This window comes from Fringilla coelebs, assembly GCF_963513975.1.
Source record: "Fringilla coelebs genome assembly, chromosome: 25".
NCBI classification, from domain to species: Eukaryota; Metazoa; Chordata; class Aves; order Passeriformes; family Fringillidae; genus Fringilla; species Fringilla coelebs.
The window spans coordinates 5,500,491-5,516,490 of record NC_140051.1 but is presented as its reverse complement, the minus strand read 5'-3'; the positions used below and the strand labels follow the sequence as shown (position 1 = coordinate 5,516,490).

General features: G+C 41.5%; 1 protein-coding gene across 4 annotated transcripts in view; it reads right to left on the bottom strand.

Moving 5' to 3' along the window:
• The window catches only part of ZBTB44 (zinc finger and BTB domain containing 44), a 37,921-nt gene that overhangs the window by 6,095 nt on the left and 15,826 nt on the right, over nucleotides 1-16,000 (bottom strand). The window contains exons 2-5 of one of the 4 annotated variants that reach the window (XM_084221589.1): nucleotides 13,292-14,361; nucleotides 9,640-9,724; nucleotides 4,599-4,762; nucleotides 1,151-1,451 (exon numbers count right to left, since the gene is read on the bottom strand). In XM_084221589.1, coding sequence (XP_084077715.1) covers nucleotides 1,151-1,451; nucleotides 4,599-4,762; nucleotides 9,640-9,724; nucleotides 13,292-14,309 — 1,568 coding nt within the window. In that variant the 5' untranslated portion in view covers nucleotides 14,310-14,361. The remainder of the gene's footprint in view (nucleotides 1-1,150; nucleotides 1,452-4,598; nucleotides 4,763-9,639; nucleotides 9,725-13,291; nucleotides 14,362-16,000) is intronic. The other 3 variants (XM_084221590.1, XM_084221591.1, XM_084221592.1) reach the window with 3 other exon arrangements.

The following is a 16,000-nucleotide window of genomic DNA, read 5'->3' as shown; positions in this document are numbered from 1 at the left end:
TTGTCAAATCAGACTGAAGGAAGGCCTACAGGCAACTAAAATCACACCCTTTAATATGACTTTAATTTGCTGACAACAATGCAGTGCTTACCACAGCCAGGGCATCACCCTGCAGAGTGTTTGCTCCAGTTTTGGCACAAGAGCCAAGAACAAGAACTGTGTAAGCCCACAGATATGAAGCACTTGTACTTTTAAACAATATTCTGCTGAAAGAACAGCAACTGCCTTTCCTGCTTTATTTTTCAATCTTTTTTGTCCTACGTCACTTCTGAGTTAATCAAATAGAACAAAATACTCAAATGTTTTTATGGGAAGAAGAATAATGTCTGGAAATCAGGAGGGGTGGGATTGTGATGCTGTAACATTCAGAATGTGTCTTTTTGCATTGCTGAAGGCAGATGACTTACACATACCAAGCTGCACCCTCTCTATAGATTTAAGAGCTGGAAGATCTTCCTGTCTTCAATTTTTCTTATCCAAATTTTGTATTTTCTATCTCAAATTCCAACAATTACATTTATATCAATGAGAGAACACAGGGCTCGTCTGATACCTCAGAACTCTTTTAATAGTCTTTAGCAGTGCATTTGTGAGATATGCCAAGTCTTTTCTGCCCTGATAAAAAATGTCCAGGTGGCCCTTACTATTTCCAAACCTATTAGTCTAATCATTTAGTAATGTTATCTAGAAAATGAGAAAGGAGAAGGTCTGGAGTCATGCAATCTTTCCACAGTGTTAAGCAAGCACTTAAAGTGAAGTAGGAAGTCTGTGCCCTATGAAAGTGAACAGGCCACGTAGATTTTGAAAAGCAAATCAATATCAAATCACCAATATTGTAGGACAGAACACTATGGCTTCACACCATTGGCCTGGCCATAGGTACTACTGAAAAGAGAAATTAAGTAACCCAGAAGCAGCCTCTGCATATCACTGGATTCTTCAGTAGCCTCCTATACAGCTCCCATGCTGTAAGACAGATCAGGTACAACAGAGAGTGGAGCAGGAATCAATCTGACTGGAATTAGCTGGCAACCTGATGAGAGGCACAGCAGGCTGCCCTGAAAGCAGGAAATGAAAAAAAAAAAAAAAAAGAAAAAAAAAAAAAGAAAAAAAGCAAGTTTCCCTGTTAGGTTTTTGCTGTGCACCTCACCTGCTCTGGAAGTAGTTTGCTAGCTCTGACGCTTCATGGTTCAAGCTCCTCAGGTGAACGATTAAATTTCCAGAGTTGGTGAACATGGCGCCGCATGTTTTGCACTCGTAAATCCGAGGCTTGCGGATAATGTGCCGGGAAACCCGCATGTGGTGTTTATATTCCCCGAAGGAAGTGAAAGTGGCACTACATATCTGGCACCGGAAACAGCGTTTACCTTCGTGCTTCAGGCGATGCATCTTGAGCGAGTAAGCTCGGGTGAACTTTTTCCCACAGCGGTCACACTGAAAGGGTTTAATGCCTGTGGGAGAGAGAGAGCACAAACACCTTCACCCTCGGAACACAGAGCCCTCCCCACAGGGACAGCAGCTCGAGGGGCTCACTGCAAAGCCCTGCTTCAGGAACAGATTCTTTAAAAAGGGAGAAACAATTAGAGCAGAGCTGCACTCCCTCAGTAACAACCTCCAGGAAATCTCATGGGTAAGAGCTGAAATGAGGGATGTGGGACTCCAGGCGACTCTCCAAAATGCAGCTTATTGTATCCAAAATGCAGTTTATTGTATCCAAAATGCAGTTTATTATATCCAAAATGCAGTTTATTATATCCAAAATGCAGTTTATTACATCCAAGACATTGCAGCAGTCCAGGGTGGTGGGTGACAGAGCCTGTGCCTACAGCTGTCAGCTCCAGCTGCAGGCAGGCCTGGAGACCCTTTGGTTTTGTTACAATGCATTGTCTACTTTTCTTTGCTGAGCATCTTCATACAGTAGAACCAATCTATCCCTTAACTTTTACCTATAGCCTATCATAACTACTATCGTTACCATATTCATGTTACTGCTCTCCAATCACTCACAGTACATCACAGTTTAAGCCAGAAGTTGTTATTCAGTTTTCTTGCAGGGGAAAATTCTGAGACCTTTTTTCTACTTGCCAGATCGGCAGACTTGTTTGCCTGTGCTATCTTTCTGCTTGAGGTGGGTTTTTCCTTCGCTCTAAGCCATAAAACCCCTTCTAACTAAAACACCCTTTGCCTCCTTGGTTATCCAGTGAGACTGGCTCAGCAATTCTTTTCTCCTCTATCAAAACTTGCTTCCATCTCTATTCCTTCATCAGACTCCACATTTAAAAATCTTTCTGCCAAGCACACATATCTGTGAGACTTTTTTGTCAAACTTTTCATCCTTCCCAACACTAACACTCATGGCTGTGACCTGGCCCGAGGCTCCTTCCCCACGGTTTAAACGAGCTCAGGCCCCCATGGATTAAAGATCCCCAGGTGTGGGCATGTATAAAATCAGAGGGTTTGGGGAAAGCTGCAAAAGGCAAGCTTCAGAGACAGCAGAACTGTGATTAGAGCTGATAGCATCTTCCCATTGTCATAACCATGTAATGAGAGATGCTAAAAACCCAAACAGCTCAAAGCACATTCCTGAGCAGTCCTGTCCCATTTGTGATTTGCACATAGCCCCAACCACAACAGCCAGGCACAGCCAACAAGGACCTGATGCTGCAGCCATCTCCAGCGCCTTTGAACTCCTTTGATCTCGGCAGATTCTTGTGCCAGACTGGTTCCCAACAATGCAATTATCAGCCTACCCTTAATTGCAATGTTTTTTTCTGGCTGCCTCTGGCCTCAGAGAAGTGTTCTGGCAAGGGGACTGTGCACAGGGACGCCCCTGTAATGCAGCAGGAATGGTGATAAAAGGGGCAGTAGGAGCCTTTATATTGCGTGGGAACCTCGCTGCACAAGAATTTTCGGCAACTTTGCATGACAGACAGCTCTCTAAGACAGTTGAGCTTCATGCTTCTCATTTTTTTCTTGTATTAATTTTGAAATTTTTTCTTGTATTAATTCTAGAAATTCAGTTCCTAGCTCCTTTTTCATTCTTAAAACATACAAGCTCTGCAACATGTTGCAGTGGCTGAGTGTGTAATCACACAAACAGAACTATTACAAGATAAAAGTGTGAGTCACCAAAACCTTAGGATTTAATAAAAAGTCTGAACTCCAGAAAGTGGGAAAATCCAAACATGAGACTAAGAATCTGGAATATGGAGCTCTATTCATAATAGGGCTGTCAAGGAATAAAAAAGATTTTCTCAAAAGGCTGAATGTGCATCAGCCCTGGCTGTTAATTCCCCCAGTCTTTCACTCTGCTTTCCTTACTTTCAAAGCAGGAGGTGAACTTTTAATTGAGGGCTTTTAGACAGAGAAAGCTGTAGTTAAGGTTACACTGCAATGCCCTGTTAAGCATGTGAAAACAAGTTAATAAACTGGAATATAGTCTGGTGGAGCTCAAACTTTTCATGCTTTCCTAGTGTCCAAGGGCACCTATTTCCTCTGGTAGTTTGAGGGAAATCTCTTTAGCCATTTTACTCGTGTGAAAACACTTTCAACATTTACAAGCCTTGAGAGTTCTTTTGCATGTTAATTATTCTAAACCAGCTATTCAAAGCTCTCCCAACTTTACCCAGGGGTTGTCAGTTGACAGGTGGACCAGAGATGCTTTGCTGTCAGATTTTAACAACAGGCTTGGGATCATTTTGCACCTGATATGCCCACAGAATCTGCTCTTTCAAGTATTAAACACATATCTGGTTATTCTGCTTGAAAGGATTTGACAAATAATTGTTGACAAGGAAAAAATTACACCTTGTCAGTTGTGGCTGCTCTGTCCCAGAACGGTTCAGCCTCTGTGTGCAGGTAAGAGTCAGACTCAAACCAGGAGATGCTAAACCATGAGACTTGGTGTCCAAGTGCAATAACCCTTCAATATTCCCTTCATTCCCCCAAATGTCAATGTTATTGCCACATAATGCTGACAAGTCTTGCAAACACCTAAAATAGCAAAGACATTGGGGAGTTCATTCTTGGTTAGAAATGAAAATGAATTTGGGGACCCAGGCCCAGAGGAGGCATTCCCATAAACCTCTGGCTGCCTGTGCTACCTGCAGAAGCTAAATTGATAATCAAACCCATTCAGTTGTCCTGCAATCCTTCCAAAAAGTCTGAGATGCAAAGGCATACAGCCTCCTTCAATGCAAGGACACAGACAGATAATATTTTCTTATGGCTGCAAGTCTCCTCTGAAACACGGCAGAGCATTGCAATATGGCACAGGAAGAATTTCAATCTACTTCTTTAGTGCAATAGAAGGGCCAAGTATACTTTATTTCATCTCAGATCTTTTTCAGGAAAATTACTTATCCTGATGAGTTCCAGGCAATCAGGTTTTTTTTCAGTCCACACAAATGCTGATTATCCACGAGCACAACTATCAGTCAGACTCCAGGGATCAAAACAAGCATTCAACGACAAACCTCTACCCAGCCTCTCTGAAATCAACTCTCAAGCACATGGCAGATGAGTGGAAAAGCTGCATTATTACACTTGCTGCAGAGTGAGGCAGTGAGTCAGGAATTGGGAGCAGGGCTGTTTCTTACCTGAGTGGATGAGCATGTGTTGTTTCAGGTTCTGGATGCGGGTGAAGCGCACCCCGCACGTGGGACACTGGAAGGGTCTGTCGGGACCGTTTGGGCTGGGCCTCTCTGTGCTGCTGGTGGAAGGAGCAATGTAGAGTTGGTAGGGATACTGAACGTTCTCCAGACTACAAAGAAAAAAGGCACTCATTTACAAAATGACCCAAGAAGCCTCGTCTGGGAAAATCTGAACCTTCAGGGCTTTTGTGGGAGAAGGAAGAGACTGGCATGTCACATTTCTGCTGAGATCTCGTTTATTCTGGAAATCTCTGGGTCTGCAGCAATGTGTCTGATCTGCACCTGAAATCTCACAGTCACTGACTCTGCACATCTGAGCACAGCCAGGGAATAAGCTCAGAATTCTGTTTCTTTGGGCCTGAGCACAACTGCAAACTGAACTGAACGTTATTTTCCAGGCATGGGCATTTTCTCCTGCACATCGATGACTTGCAATCACTAAACAGTCCCTGAGGAAGAGTTTATAGAAATGAGCAAATGAAAAGCAAAGGAGTATTTTGCAGCTTCAGTGATATTTACAAATGAAATTAAAGCCAATTAATTTTTCATCTCAATCCAAGCTCCATCAACAAATACTAGTATCTACAATTGCGTATTTCTAAGTTTAAATTATTAATCTCATGAAGCAATGCTTGCTCCTTCTCTGATTCAAAGAGCTCCATGAGCAGAGCTCCAGTGCTGTGTTTAAAGAACAGCACATGAACTGCAATGAGGAACAATTTAACTTTCAAAGTAATTTATTTAAAACTGACTAATTGCTCCTTCATAGCCTCCAGCTGCAAACTGTTTAAGGGAACTATAGTGCTCCAATCCAAGTCCTCTGGCAAGGAACTTGCTAAAGGGCACAGTGAAATAGGAACAAATCTGCTGCTACAAACATGGTTTGTGCTTACCTGGGGGCTCCCTTCCCTGAGCACTAAGGTCTGTGTTTTTAGTGAAATTGCCATTTCAGCTGCTCCCAGCCATCGCTGGCAGCAGGGAACTGCTCTAACCCTGACTGTTCAGTCCATGGCCAGCACATTGCAGCTTCAGCTTTACTAAACTGAAATGTCTGAAATGTCCTGAGAAAAGATGCAATGGTGTCTCCTCACAGTCAGAGAGTTTTCCTAACTGAGGAAATCCTTCTGCTGCTCTGCTTCCCCCTCAGGCCCAGAGGGCTGGCTTCAGGGTGATGCTGGATTTGGGGATTTCCAACACACAAATGAAACATGCACTTTGCACAAATACATTTTACACAAATACAATACATACTTTGCACAAATACATTTTCCTAGGCATCATACAAAACATCACAAAGCAGTTCAGCACAGGAGGGTAAGAACTGGGATCATCTCTTTAAAATCAACTCTTAAACTCTCTTTACTCTGGAAATGGATGTCACTACAGCTGTGAGGACAGGGGGTATCCAAATTTTGAGCACAGAATTCTCAGCAGCCAAAGTTCCAGTTGGAAAATTTATCTGGAGAGAGAGCACCAGGTATCTCTTGATACACACAAGATTAAAGGGTTTCCTGTAGGAGTTTAGTATCACTCAGTCTGTAAAACCCTAAGGATTTCTGACCTCCCATGGTACTGCAGGAAGATTTGCACTAAAGAAGAAGTTTTCTTGTCCTTGACTTTTTATACACAGTAGGGTCTCAGAGCTGTGGAAAACAGAGATGTGACAGACTTGTTGTGATAAAGGGAATATTTGCAAGAGCAAAGTCACTAGCTCCTGTCCTTGGCCTGGCAGAATGCAGCTTGTTGCCATTCTGGGGTCTAAAAAATGTCAACTGAGGCTTTTTGAAATAAGTGAGAGTATTTTAAACACAGGTTCTGATTTTTCTAACCAAATTCCTGACCGACTCTGGCACTCTGCTTCCTTTTTTATACATGCAGTGTGCTCAAATAAGAATAACATTTGGGTTTTGTGACAACAAAGAATTTCATCTTCTGCCATGTTCCTTAGGTGCTGCCTCCCTCACTCCTGTGTTAGGGGACTGAGGAGGCACAGGCACGTTGTGCTCCTGGAGCTTTCTCAGGAGACACCCAAAGTAGGGCAGCAGTGAGGAGCCAGAGCTCTCCTTTTGTTTCCAGCTCTCTTGGGCTCACTCACCCTCCAAGCCTGTGCTGGTGCCACCTCCTCCACTGGAGAAGTGCAATGGGCACAAGTCCATAGAAGAAATTGAAAATAAAGCCTGGTTTTTTAATTCATCCATCTTTCATGGTGAGGAGGGCTGATTAAAGCAGATCCAGTGGGAATCAGAGGCTCTCCAGCTATCAGTGCCTGGCTTGTCTTTTCCCATGCTCCCACTGCCAGCAGGGTGAAATACCTATTTGGTGACATAACTTAGCACCATGAAGAGATTATATTTGAAACATTATTAGATTTTCTCTCCCCTGCTTCTTTTTCCCCCACATTTACTTAATTTTTCATGACTTGCAATTTGTGATCAATATGGCATTTAACAGCTGAGATTTGTCTGACATCTCCAAGAAGTTCTGTACCAGCTACACAGAGAGAGAGGTTTCAAATGTTGTCACTGAACTATCCTGCTTGCACTTTTTCTTCTTTTTACCCTGAGATTATTTACATATTTAACTATGCAGAACTAAACTCTGACAAACATGAATGCCAAAATGCCAGTGAACCTGGAAATGTTCATTATTTGTAAATAACTATGATTTTAGAGAAGTGGAGGTTCTCATTCTATTGGATCAGAGAGACTTTTTATAACTTTTATAACTGAGCAACTCCTTTTAAAGTGCAGTCACAAACTGATCCAGAGACCAACTGTTAAAGCAGGCAAGATCAGAAATGTGTAACAATCCAAATGTGAAATACCAGAGAAAGAATAGATGAGACTTCACTGGAACAGTAATTTTAATACTTAACAGACTCCTGTGTGCCTATTAAGCTGACAACAATTACATGTGACCTACTGTTTATGAAACACTGATTATGCAGGAGGCCAAATTAATGATGTTAATTATTTAAGACAGAAACTCAAGAGATAAGACATCTTAGTTTTTGAAATGTTTATGATTCCTCCCACAGTGACATGGATGTGATATTGAGAGAGCTTTAGAGGGACTGGTCTTTTGCTTTGTTTTAGAAATAGAAATGTAATGAATTACATTTATTCATATAATAAATGTTTATTACAACATACATTTTTCAATATTACTTTGCACTGGGCACACACAACTGCTTTTGACATTTTGAGAATTTCTAGTAATAAAGAAATGTACAACATGGAGTTAAAGGTGCATGAAACATTCAAACAGTTTGGGAGGGAAAATTTCTCCATCTATACAATGTACTGATTGGTTTTTTCCTGATTCAGCTAGAGAAACATGTTTTACTGTATTGAGAATTCTTGTGTCCCCAAAACTGTGTGCCCAAATTGCTGCAGAGTGAACAACAGGCCATATTTACTGGCTGCTGTGTCCAAGCCATGCTTGAAATGGGGATTTAAGTCATGTTTGAAGGGCTGTCCCAGTGTATTTGAAAGCAGTGACAAGATAAATACACACACACCCCTGAAATCAGGAAGCTGCTCAGGTCTTGGAAGCACCATTTTAAACATTTAACTGGTTTTTGGAATCAGAACATTCTTGACAGTTTCATTTGAATTTCTAAAATAAATCACCTGGTAGTTCTGGAGTCTAAAATCCCCATGACTCTCACTTCAATTGTAGCTATTGAAACAAGGTGCAAATTCTGGTTCATTTTCCTGATACTTCTGTCACTCTGAGACTCATTATTTTCAAACTGGGGCATAAACTAAGGTAAATATTCTTTCCTTCTCTGCATGTAAGAGATCTTTTAGTGGGAATTTTCAGTGTGTTTAAAGAATTTTTTATCTTTTGAATTTTCTATGCAATTTGTGCTGAAGCTCTGCAGTTTTATAGGAAATTTCTGAAATAATCCACTGCTGAAAATATGTGTGCCACTTGACTTCAGAATTACAGGTTTCAAAGCCTGGATTAGTTCAAGTGCAACATGTGCTCCTACTATTAATTCCACCCTTAAGTGCTGGGTGTTATTTTTATACTCAGGTTTGTTAGCAGAGAGATAAAATCTTCCATGTCATCCAAAAAGTCTTATCTAAGCAGTTATTTCCCCTTTTTAAGGGAAGTGGGACAGATTTTAGATGGAAATGACAGGAAAGATTTTATGAGCTATGAAAATGCAGCTTTTGGTTATTATCCCTATAGGGAGCTTCTCTTGACATAATTTCTGGAATAACTTCCAAAGGTTCACACTTCTTCCTCAGACCCACTTGTTTTACAAACCCCTGCAAAAACCAGTTTGGAAAAATGTGCTGAGAGAGGGGAGAGCTCAGAACTGGAAGTCAGAGGAGCAGAGAGCAGCCCTGTGTGCCATGGGTGGGTACCTCACTTGGCTCTAACAGAACCATGATGTCTCTTTGACCAAACAGACCCAGTTTAGTTTGGTTTTCTCTGCCAACCTTCCCTTATAAGGGATTCCCTTAATAAATCACTCAGCTCAGCACAGCAAAAGCCTGCTAAATATTTACAGCAAGTGCCACACAGCATTTTGGTAAGAACTACAGGCAGAAAGTTTGGGGGAAGAGATTTAAGGCTGCTCTGCTTCTCGTGTGGCTCGCAGTAGTGAGGTCTGTTGAAGTCAGGGCTAGGCCTTGTTTTCAGTTGGTTGCTTTAGTATGCATGTTTCACATGGAGCTTTAATTAAAATTTATTAACACAGGGCAATGATGAAGAAACAGCAAGAACAGGACTATCTTTCTTCACCAGTGCTGCCTGGAAATAAATAGGAAACAAAAAGCAACGAGTAAGCAGATTCTGACTTTCATCACCTACATTCCTCTAAAGCATCTGCCCCTCCAGGCACTGATTGTACTTTGATCAACACACAGAACTTGATGTAGGAACAACAAAACACTGTGGGATGAAGGCTGGGGAGGTTAATTAGAGCACAGCACTTGGTGCAGAACACTTTGCACACCAGGTTGGTACATACCGATCGTCATCGTCTGCATGAGCGTTAGTGCCAGAGGTGCTCTGGAGTGTGGGCAATCCCTCTGTAACCCCCTCATCTATTGAGCCTAGGCAAAGAAAAAAAGGGAAATTTAATGCAAATAACTGTTCAAAAAGGGTGTAAATACACATCAAGCTTGCTTTCCTAAATCTCTGATAGACACTGATAGCTGGGTGATAAGATAATAAAAGTGCCTTGGGAAAAAGTCATTTAGAACACCCAGAACTTGTTCCAAATCAGCCTCTCTCTGCACAGATTACCCAGTAAATTGACAACTCAATATTTGGTACACCTAGAAAATGGAAATTTTAAATACAGCCAGTTTTCAAAACACATCCAGTACTAGCACTGAAAAGCAGAAATATTACATTGTCCTAAAGGGACTATTTTGTCAATTTTTCAAGACTTCCTGAGCAATAAGGAGTTCAAACCTGCTATACTAAATGGCTTTTGTGGACCAAATCTTCCATAAATTTATTAACTGATAATGTCTTCATTTATTGATAAGCAGCTGAGACAGGAAGAGCCCTCTGGGAAATCAGAAATGCAACACAAAAGAGACCAAACACCTGTTTGTTAGAGAAATGTACAAATAAAACCACTCCAGAGCTCTGCTCAGTTCACCAGCACTGGGGCAAATGTAGCTCAAGGGGCTTGGGGAACAGAATCCAAGGAAATGCAGCACTAAAATAAACCCACACCTTCATTCACTGGTGGGGCTGCTGCTCATCTCTGATCAGCACCAGAATTTGGTCAGGCAGCCCCTGGATGCCCCCAGCTGAATTGGGACATGATGGGGAAGGAGATTTCTCTCCCTACACCTCCACCTCGAGGACAAGCAAAGCGCAGGACAGTGCTATGAACTCCTCTTGCTGCTGGGGTGAAATAATTCTGCTTTCTAAGAGAGGAGCAACCTGAATTTGGGGACCCTAAAGCTCAGCAGGAAAATCAAGCAGAATTAGGTGTACACTGGCAAGTGTCAGAGAAAATGGAAAACCAAAGAGAAGGAACAAAATGGGGAAGGGGAAGCAGAAAATGTGCATATTCTGTCAAAAAGAATGAGAGGTCTTTCCTGAAGTGAGAGATTTTTGTCTTAATGTGATGCCATGTTATGGGGCCAGTGAGAAGAGGAAAATTGCATCTCTGGCAGCTTCACAATTAGTAAAATAAAAAATTTTGATTTTGTTGAGAGGTGACAAACTATACTTGGGAAATACATCAGCTAAGCAATCTATAAAGTACAAAAGTTAAACCCATTTTGATTTATCCTTCTTTCTCATGAAATACTTAAATGACAGTCAGCTGAAAAATAAGCCCAACTGCTCTTAGGTTTAATTTCATGCCTTCACCTTCTTAAATGCCAAAAGTGCTAATGAGTTATGAGAGTATCTTCTCAGACACAGCTGTTTTGTAACCATAATGATTTATTTATCAAGTCCCTGCTCCACGTCTCCTTCCGTATTACAAAGTGCTTCCAAATATAATAAATTTCAAATGAACAATTCTTAAATTTCCCAAAGAGTGAATAAGAGCTTTTTGCAATATCACAGAGAGGCAAGAATGCTTTTGTAAATGCACTATAAAACACTGAGATAAATATATGCAATTATATGAGGAAAATATGTTCAGGGGAGAAAAAGCTGTACTTTAACATATCCTCCATTTACTATTCTTACATTACTGCATAAAGCAATGCATTTTTGGGAGGTAAAAAGTGCTTTTTAGCTACAAAGTGTGCTGTATCATAACTGTGCTAAAAAGCAAGAACACTGCTTCCCTTTATAGCAAAACATGAATAAAAACCATTCTGAGGATGGTTATTATGCCAAAACCACTAAATATTAATTCTAACATATTCAAAGACAAAGAGCAGATTTGTACTTTAAAGATTTTGCCCTGGCACATTTTTCTTCTCTCTGCAGCTGTTTTAAGGCAGGACATGCTGTACTAACAGCAATGACAGATATTTAAGTTTAAAAATTATAATCACAAAAGCCTGAGATTTTCTGCCCCATGCACACAAAACTACTCATCTGGGGCCTGGAGTTTGCACCCAGTTTGTTCCTTAAGCTGCCTTGGTGTGATATTCATTTATATATTTATGATATATATCACTTGATATGCTATTTTTAACATTCCCTAATCATTACTGCTTCTTGTTCTATTTTGTCTGTGATGATATAATTACTTTGATGAAATAATTTGCATCTCATCACGTGGCCCTGGCAAAGTCTTTCAGTTCTGACTGCAATGAGTTAAAACTGAATCAAACAAAACCTGCTTTTGAACAAGGATCTCTTTTCCTGGTGACTCCCCAGCAAACAAATAGTTTCTTTTAGTTTTTAATTTGTGCAATATTTTGCCAAACTATATTTAAAGATTTAGAGTTAAAGCAGAAGACATTAAGTCTGTTCCTCAGCAAAGGTAAACATCCTTGTCTCCAATAAAGAAAACATTTTCATTTGGAAAAAGCATTACAATCTAAAATATCAACACGAGAGCTACACAAACTGGAGAACAATCCAACAGCAAAGGATGGCATAGATGGGAAATATTTTCATTTCTTTTTAGTGAATAGCTTGGCACTGAGTGTGTTGCAGTTCTGGAGGGTCAGCCTGATCTCACTTTCTCCAGGGATGTCACAGTGTTGCACTGACCAAAGCAAACAAATAATGCAGACTACAAGGCAAATCTTCACTGTGCTGTAGTTTATTTAATTCCTTAATGGGGGCAGCCTTTTACATGCACATTATTTGAATGAAGCTGAGCAGTGCATTTGCCATTCTTACAGTCTTCAAACAGAACAGGAGTTATTAAAAATCTTTTAGTAAACAAACTGTGCTGAGCACAGCTCAAGCCACTTGAGAATAAAATAGCTGACTTGGGCAAAATTTTGATAATTAAATTAGAAATATTGCAAAAGCTCTATCTTCTGATTTACTAAAAGCCATTCAATGCAGAGGAAAAAAGGGATTGTTCCAGTAACCTTTAAGTATTAGCTCTTAATAAAGAACAGCCTGCTATAAGATCCCAAAACTGGTTTAAATCGTCTTTTATGGAAAAAAGATTTCTCTCAGCAACCAGCAGCATTTGAAGAAGCAACTTGAGAATCAAATCCCACAGAAATGGAAAGATTCTCAATATTATGACTGTGTGGTTTCATTTTTGTCTGGGGCATTAAGATGACAGTGTTTCACCACTTATTTTGCAAATCCTCTTACAAAGGCTCTCTGTCACGATTATATGAGATTTGATGTCTGATGCAAAGCACTATTCTAACCCTTTGTGGCTGCAGGCACAGGCTTTTCAAATCTGATGCTGCAGCTCAGCTGAGATCGTGCCTTTTGGCACTAATGAAAGCAGAATTAAGTTTCCCCAGTCAGGCAACTAGAAGTAAAAAGGAGTTATCAACCTCTGCTGAATAAAGAGGGTTACCACAGGCTCACCATTCTCAGCTGCCTTCTGCAAAGTTATTTAAAGAACTCCAAGTTTATGTGTAATATTTCAAAAATCAGGGGGAAAAAATGGAATTTCACCAAAGTAAAGCACGAAAACCCACGAGGCAGATTTCATCCAAAGAAATCCCCAGTGCTCACGTGCCAGGTGGGATATGTAACTGCAGAAATGGCCATACCTATAGATGAAGACTGAGGGCTGATCAGGAGATCCTCCTGCACTTGCTCGCTCCCTGGGACCGTCTGCTGGTCACTCAGGGAGCTCTGGGATGCGCTCACGGGCTGCGACACCTCCTCGTGAACCTCCTCGTCACTCAGCCTCTCCACCTTGACTCGCACGTCCTCCTCGATCACCAGGGGAGAGCTGCCCTTGGTGCTCTCACAAGTCACATAATCTGCCATCCTCCTGCTGGACTCGGAGGGCCCAGGCATTTCCAAAGTCCTAGAGTTCTCCGCCTGCTTCACCTTGTCTGACTGAAGTCTTCTATCAATTCCAAAAGGAAAAGTCCAGGGAAAGGCTAAGGATGAGTCCACGGGCTGATTTCTGGACTCTGGGTAGGAAGTGGAAGGATTGAGGACTTGGGGGGAGCTGGTTTGTGTGTTACACTTGAGGGGGCTCTCAGGAGACATGACGATGTAGCTTTTGCGCTTCCTCCGAGACTCCCGGCAAACGGGAATGGTTCTTTCCACCACGCTGCACTCGGAGGAGACGGGAGACAGGCTGCCGTCCCGGGAGGTGAAATTGCAGTTTGCACTGCTCTCCTGTCCTGCATCCAGCACCTTCTCCTGCTGGCTGTTGGGTGTATTCCATAAAATGCTGGATTTCATGAATTCCGAGCACGTGCTGGCCACGCTGAACATCTGCATGTAGCTGGCGGCGGCCAGCACGTCGATGATGTTCTCGGTGTTGATGGACAGCGTGGCCGTGTAGGCGTACTCCAGCAGGGGGATGAACCCCGTCACCGTCACGTGGTGCAGGTCCAACACGCTCTTGCTCTCATCCTCTGCTTGGCCAACGAGTTTGGAGCGGAAGAAGTCGCTGCAGGCTGCCAGAACCACCTTGTGCGCCCTGAAGATCTTGTCCTGGACGCGGATGGTGATGTCGCAGAAGTGGCCGTCGTTCCGGAGCATGTTCAGCTTCCCCAGCATCTCCTGACTGTGAGCAGGGGAGTTATGAGTGAATGTTTTAACACCCATTTTTAGATGGCTCTCTTAGCGTTCTTCCCACATATGACAGATCAAAGGTATCCTGAAATAAAGAGGAAAACTGTCATTTCCATCTCTGAAAGCAAAAGTCAAGTGGGTTCGTGATTGTAAGACTGTACGAAGAAAATTCATCTGAGTCCTCTAAGGCCAGGTTTCTCTAGGATCCAGACTGCACAAGGAACTAACTCCACAGAAGTGCAGTTGCAATTTTCATAATCACAGATTAAATTATTTGCAATCTATCCCTACCATCTTCCATACTTCTATGTATCTATACCTCTCTATACCTACAGGGGTGTCTCTCCCTCTCTCTCTCCACACTCCTGCTATGCCCACTCAAAACCAAATTCCCAACACATTTCAAAAAAATGCTTGTAATACTAAAAATAAAGCATTTTAAAAACTGTTATCTGCACAGAAACCTGTATTTTTATTTTCTGGGCCCAGAAAACCATTGTTCATACTTCTTAAACTGACAGGCTATTGAAGGTTTCTTTTAAACAGAAAAGTCAGGCTGAGTCAACAACAAGGGTGCAGGAGTAAGCAAATCTCCCAGGGAAGGTATTTAATACCAGAAAAGCTTTAGAGAAACTACAGCATGAATTTTCAGAGGCCAGAGTTCAAACTAGTAAACATAAAACAACAGTTGCCAATAGGTCTGATTTCCTGCTGTAGTGCAGGTATTGATTACCTAAAGCTGCTTTTAATAGTTTTAAACCAGGATCAGAAGTTATTGAAAATTCCTTCACAAACACAATGCAATATAAACCTCAAAGGAAAGTTTATGTTTAAATCAAATAGACATAAACTGATTTTATGTATGTGATAAATAAAACAAGGAGGGCAACTTCTTCCTTCTGAAAAACACAAACCTGCCTTCTTGGGACCAATTCACTCCATGTGGGAGCAAATTCATGTATTTTGTGCAAAGTCTTGATGAGAATGTTTGACCCCTGGATTTCCCCAAAAATTTCAGAAACATTTCACTGTGAAGGGAACATAAACCACAGTGTTTTACCTGCTTGAGCTCCTTCCAAGTCTCTATCAAAGCTTTCTGTGTTGCACATCCTCAATTAACACGATACAGAATTATCTCACTGGTTAAACATCAACAGCATTATTGTGTTTGATTCATTCCTGGGATCAGCCAGCTTCTGCACATCATCCTTCTTTCCCTTCCACACAAAAAACATTCCATGCTTGCAAATGGCTCACGTGGAGCTTCACAGAGCAACTGCAAGTGTGGAACAACTTACCCCAGTGTGACACATGGAAACAGCAGCTGTCACAGCCCACCTGGTTCTACAGACACTGACACTTGGCTGCTTCTTGTTCCTGGGTTTTCACTTTTGATACCCAAACCCTTGCAGACAAAGGAACCCTAACTGTTCAAGAGAACAGATTAACTAACACCTGATAATATATATAAAGTCTGGTGGAAACTCTAAGGGCTATTTGGGTTTAAAATGAAATTTTACACTGGTGCAGAGGAAGAAGTTAAGCACAAGCAAAACATTCCCTTCACTGAAAGAAAACAGATCGACCTCAAGAGGCATCTGAATATCCAGACTCTTTGTTCTCCAGCATGAATCAAATGAAAAACATATTTCATTGATCTCAGACCAACACACTACAGCAAAATCTTGTAACAGCATATTCAGAAATGGCCTTTGGATCCCCTT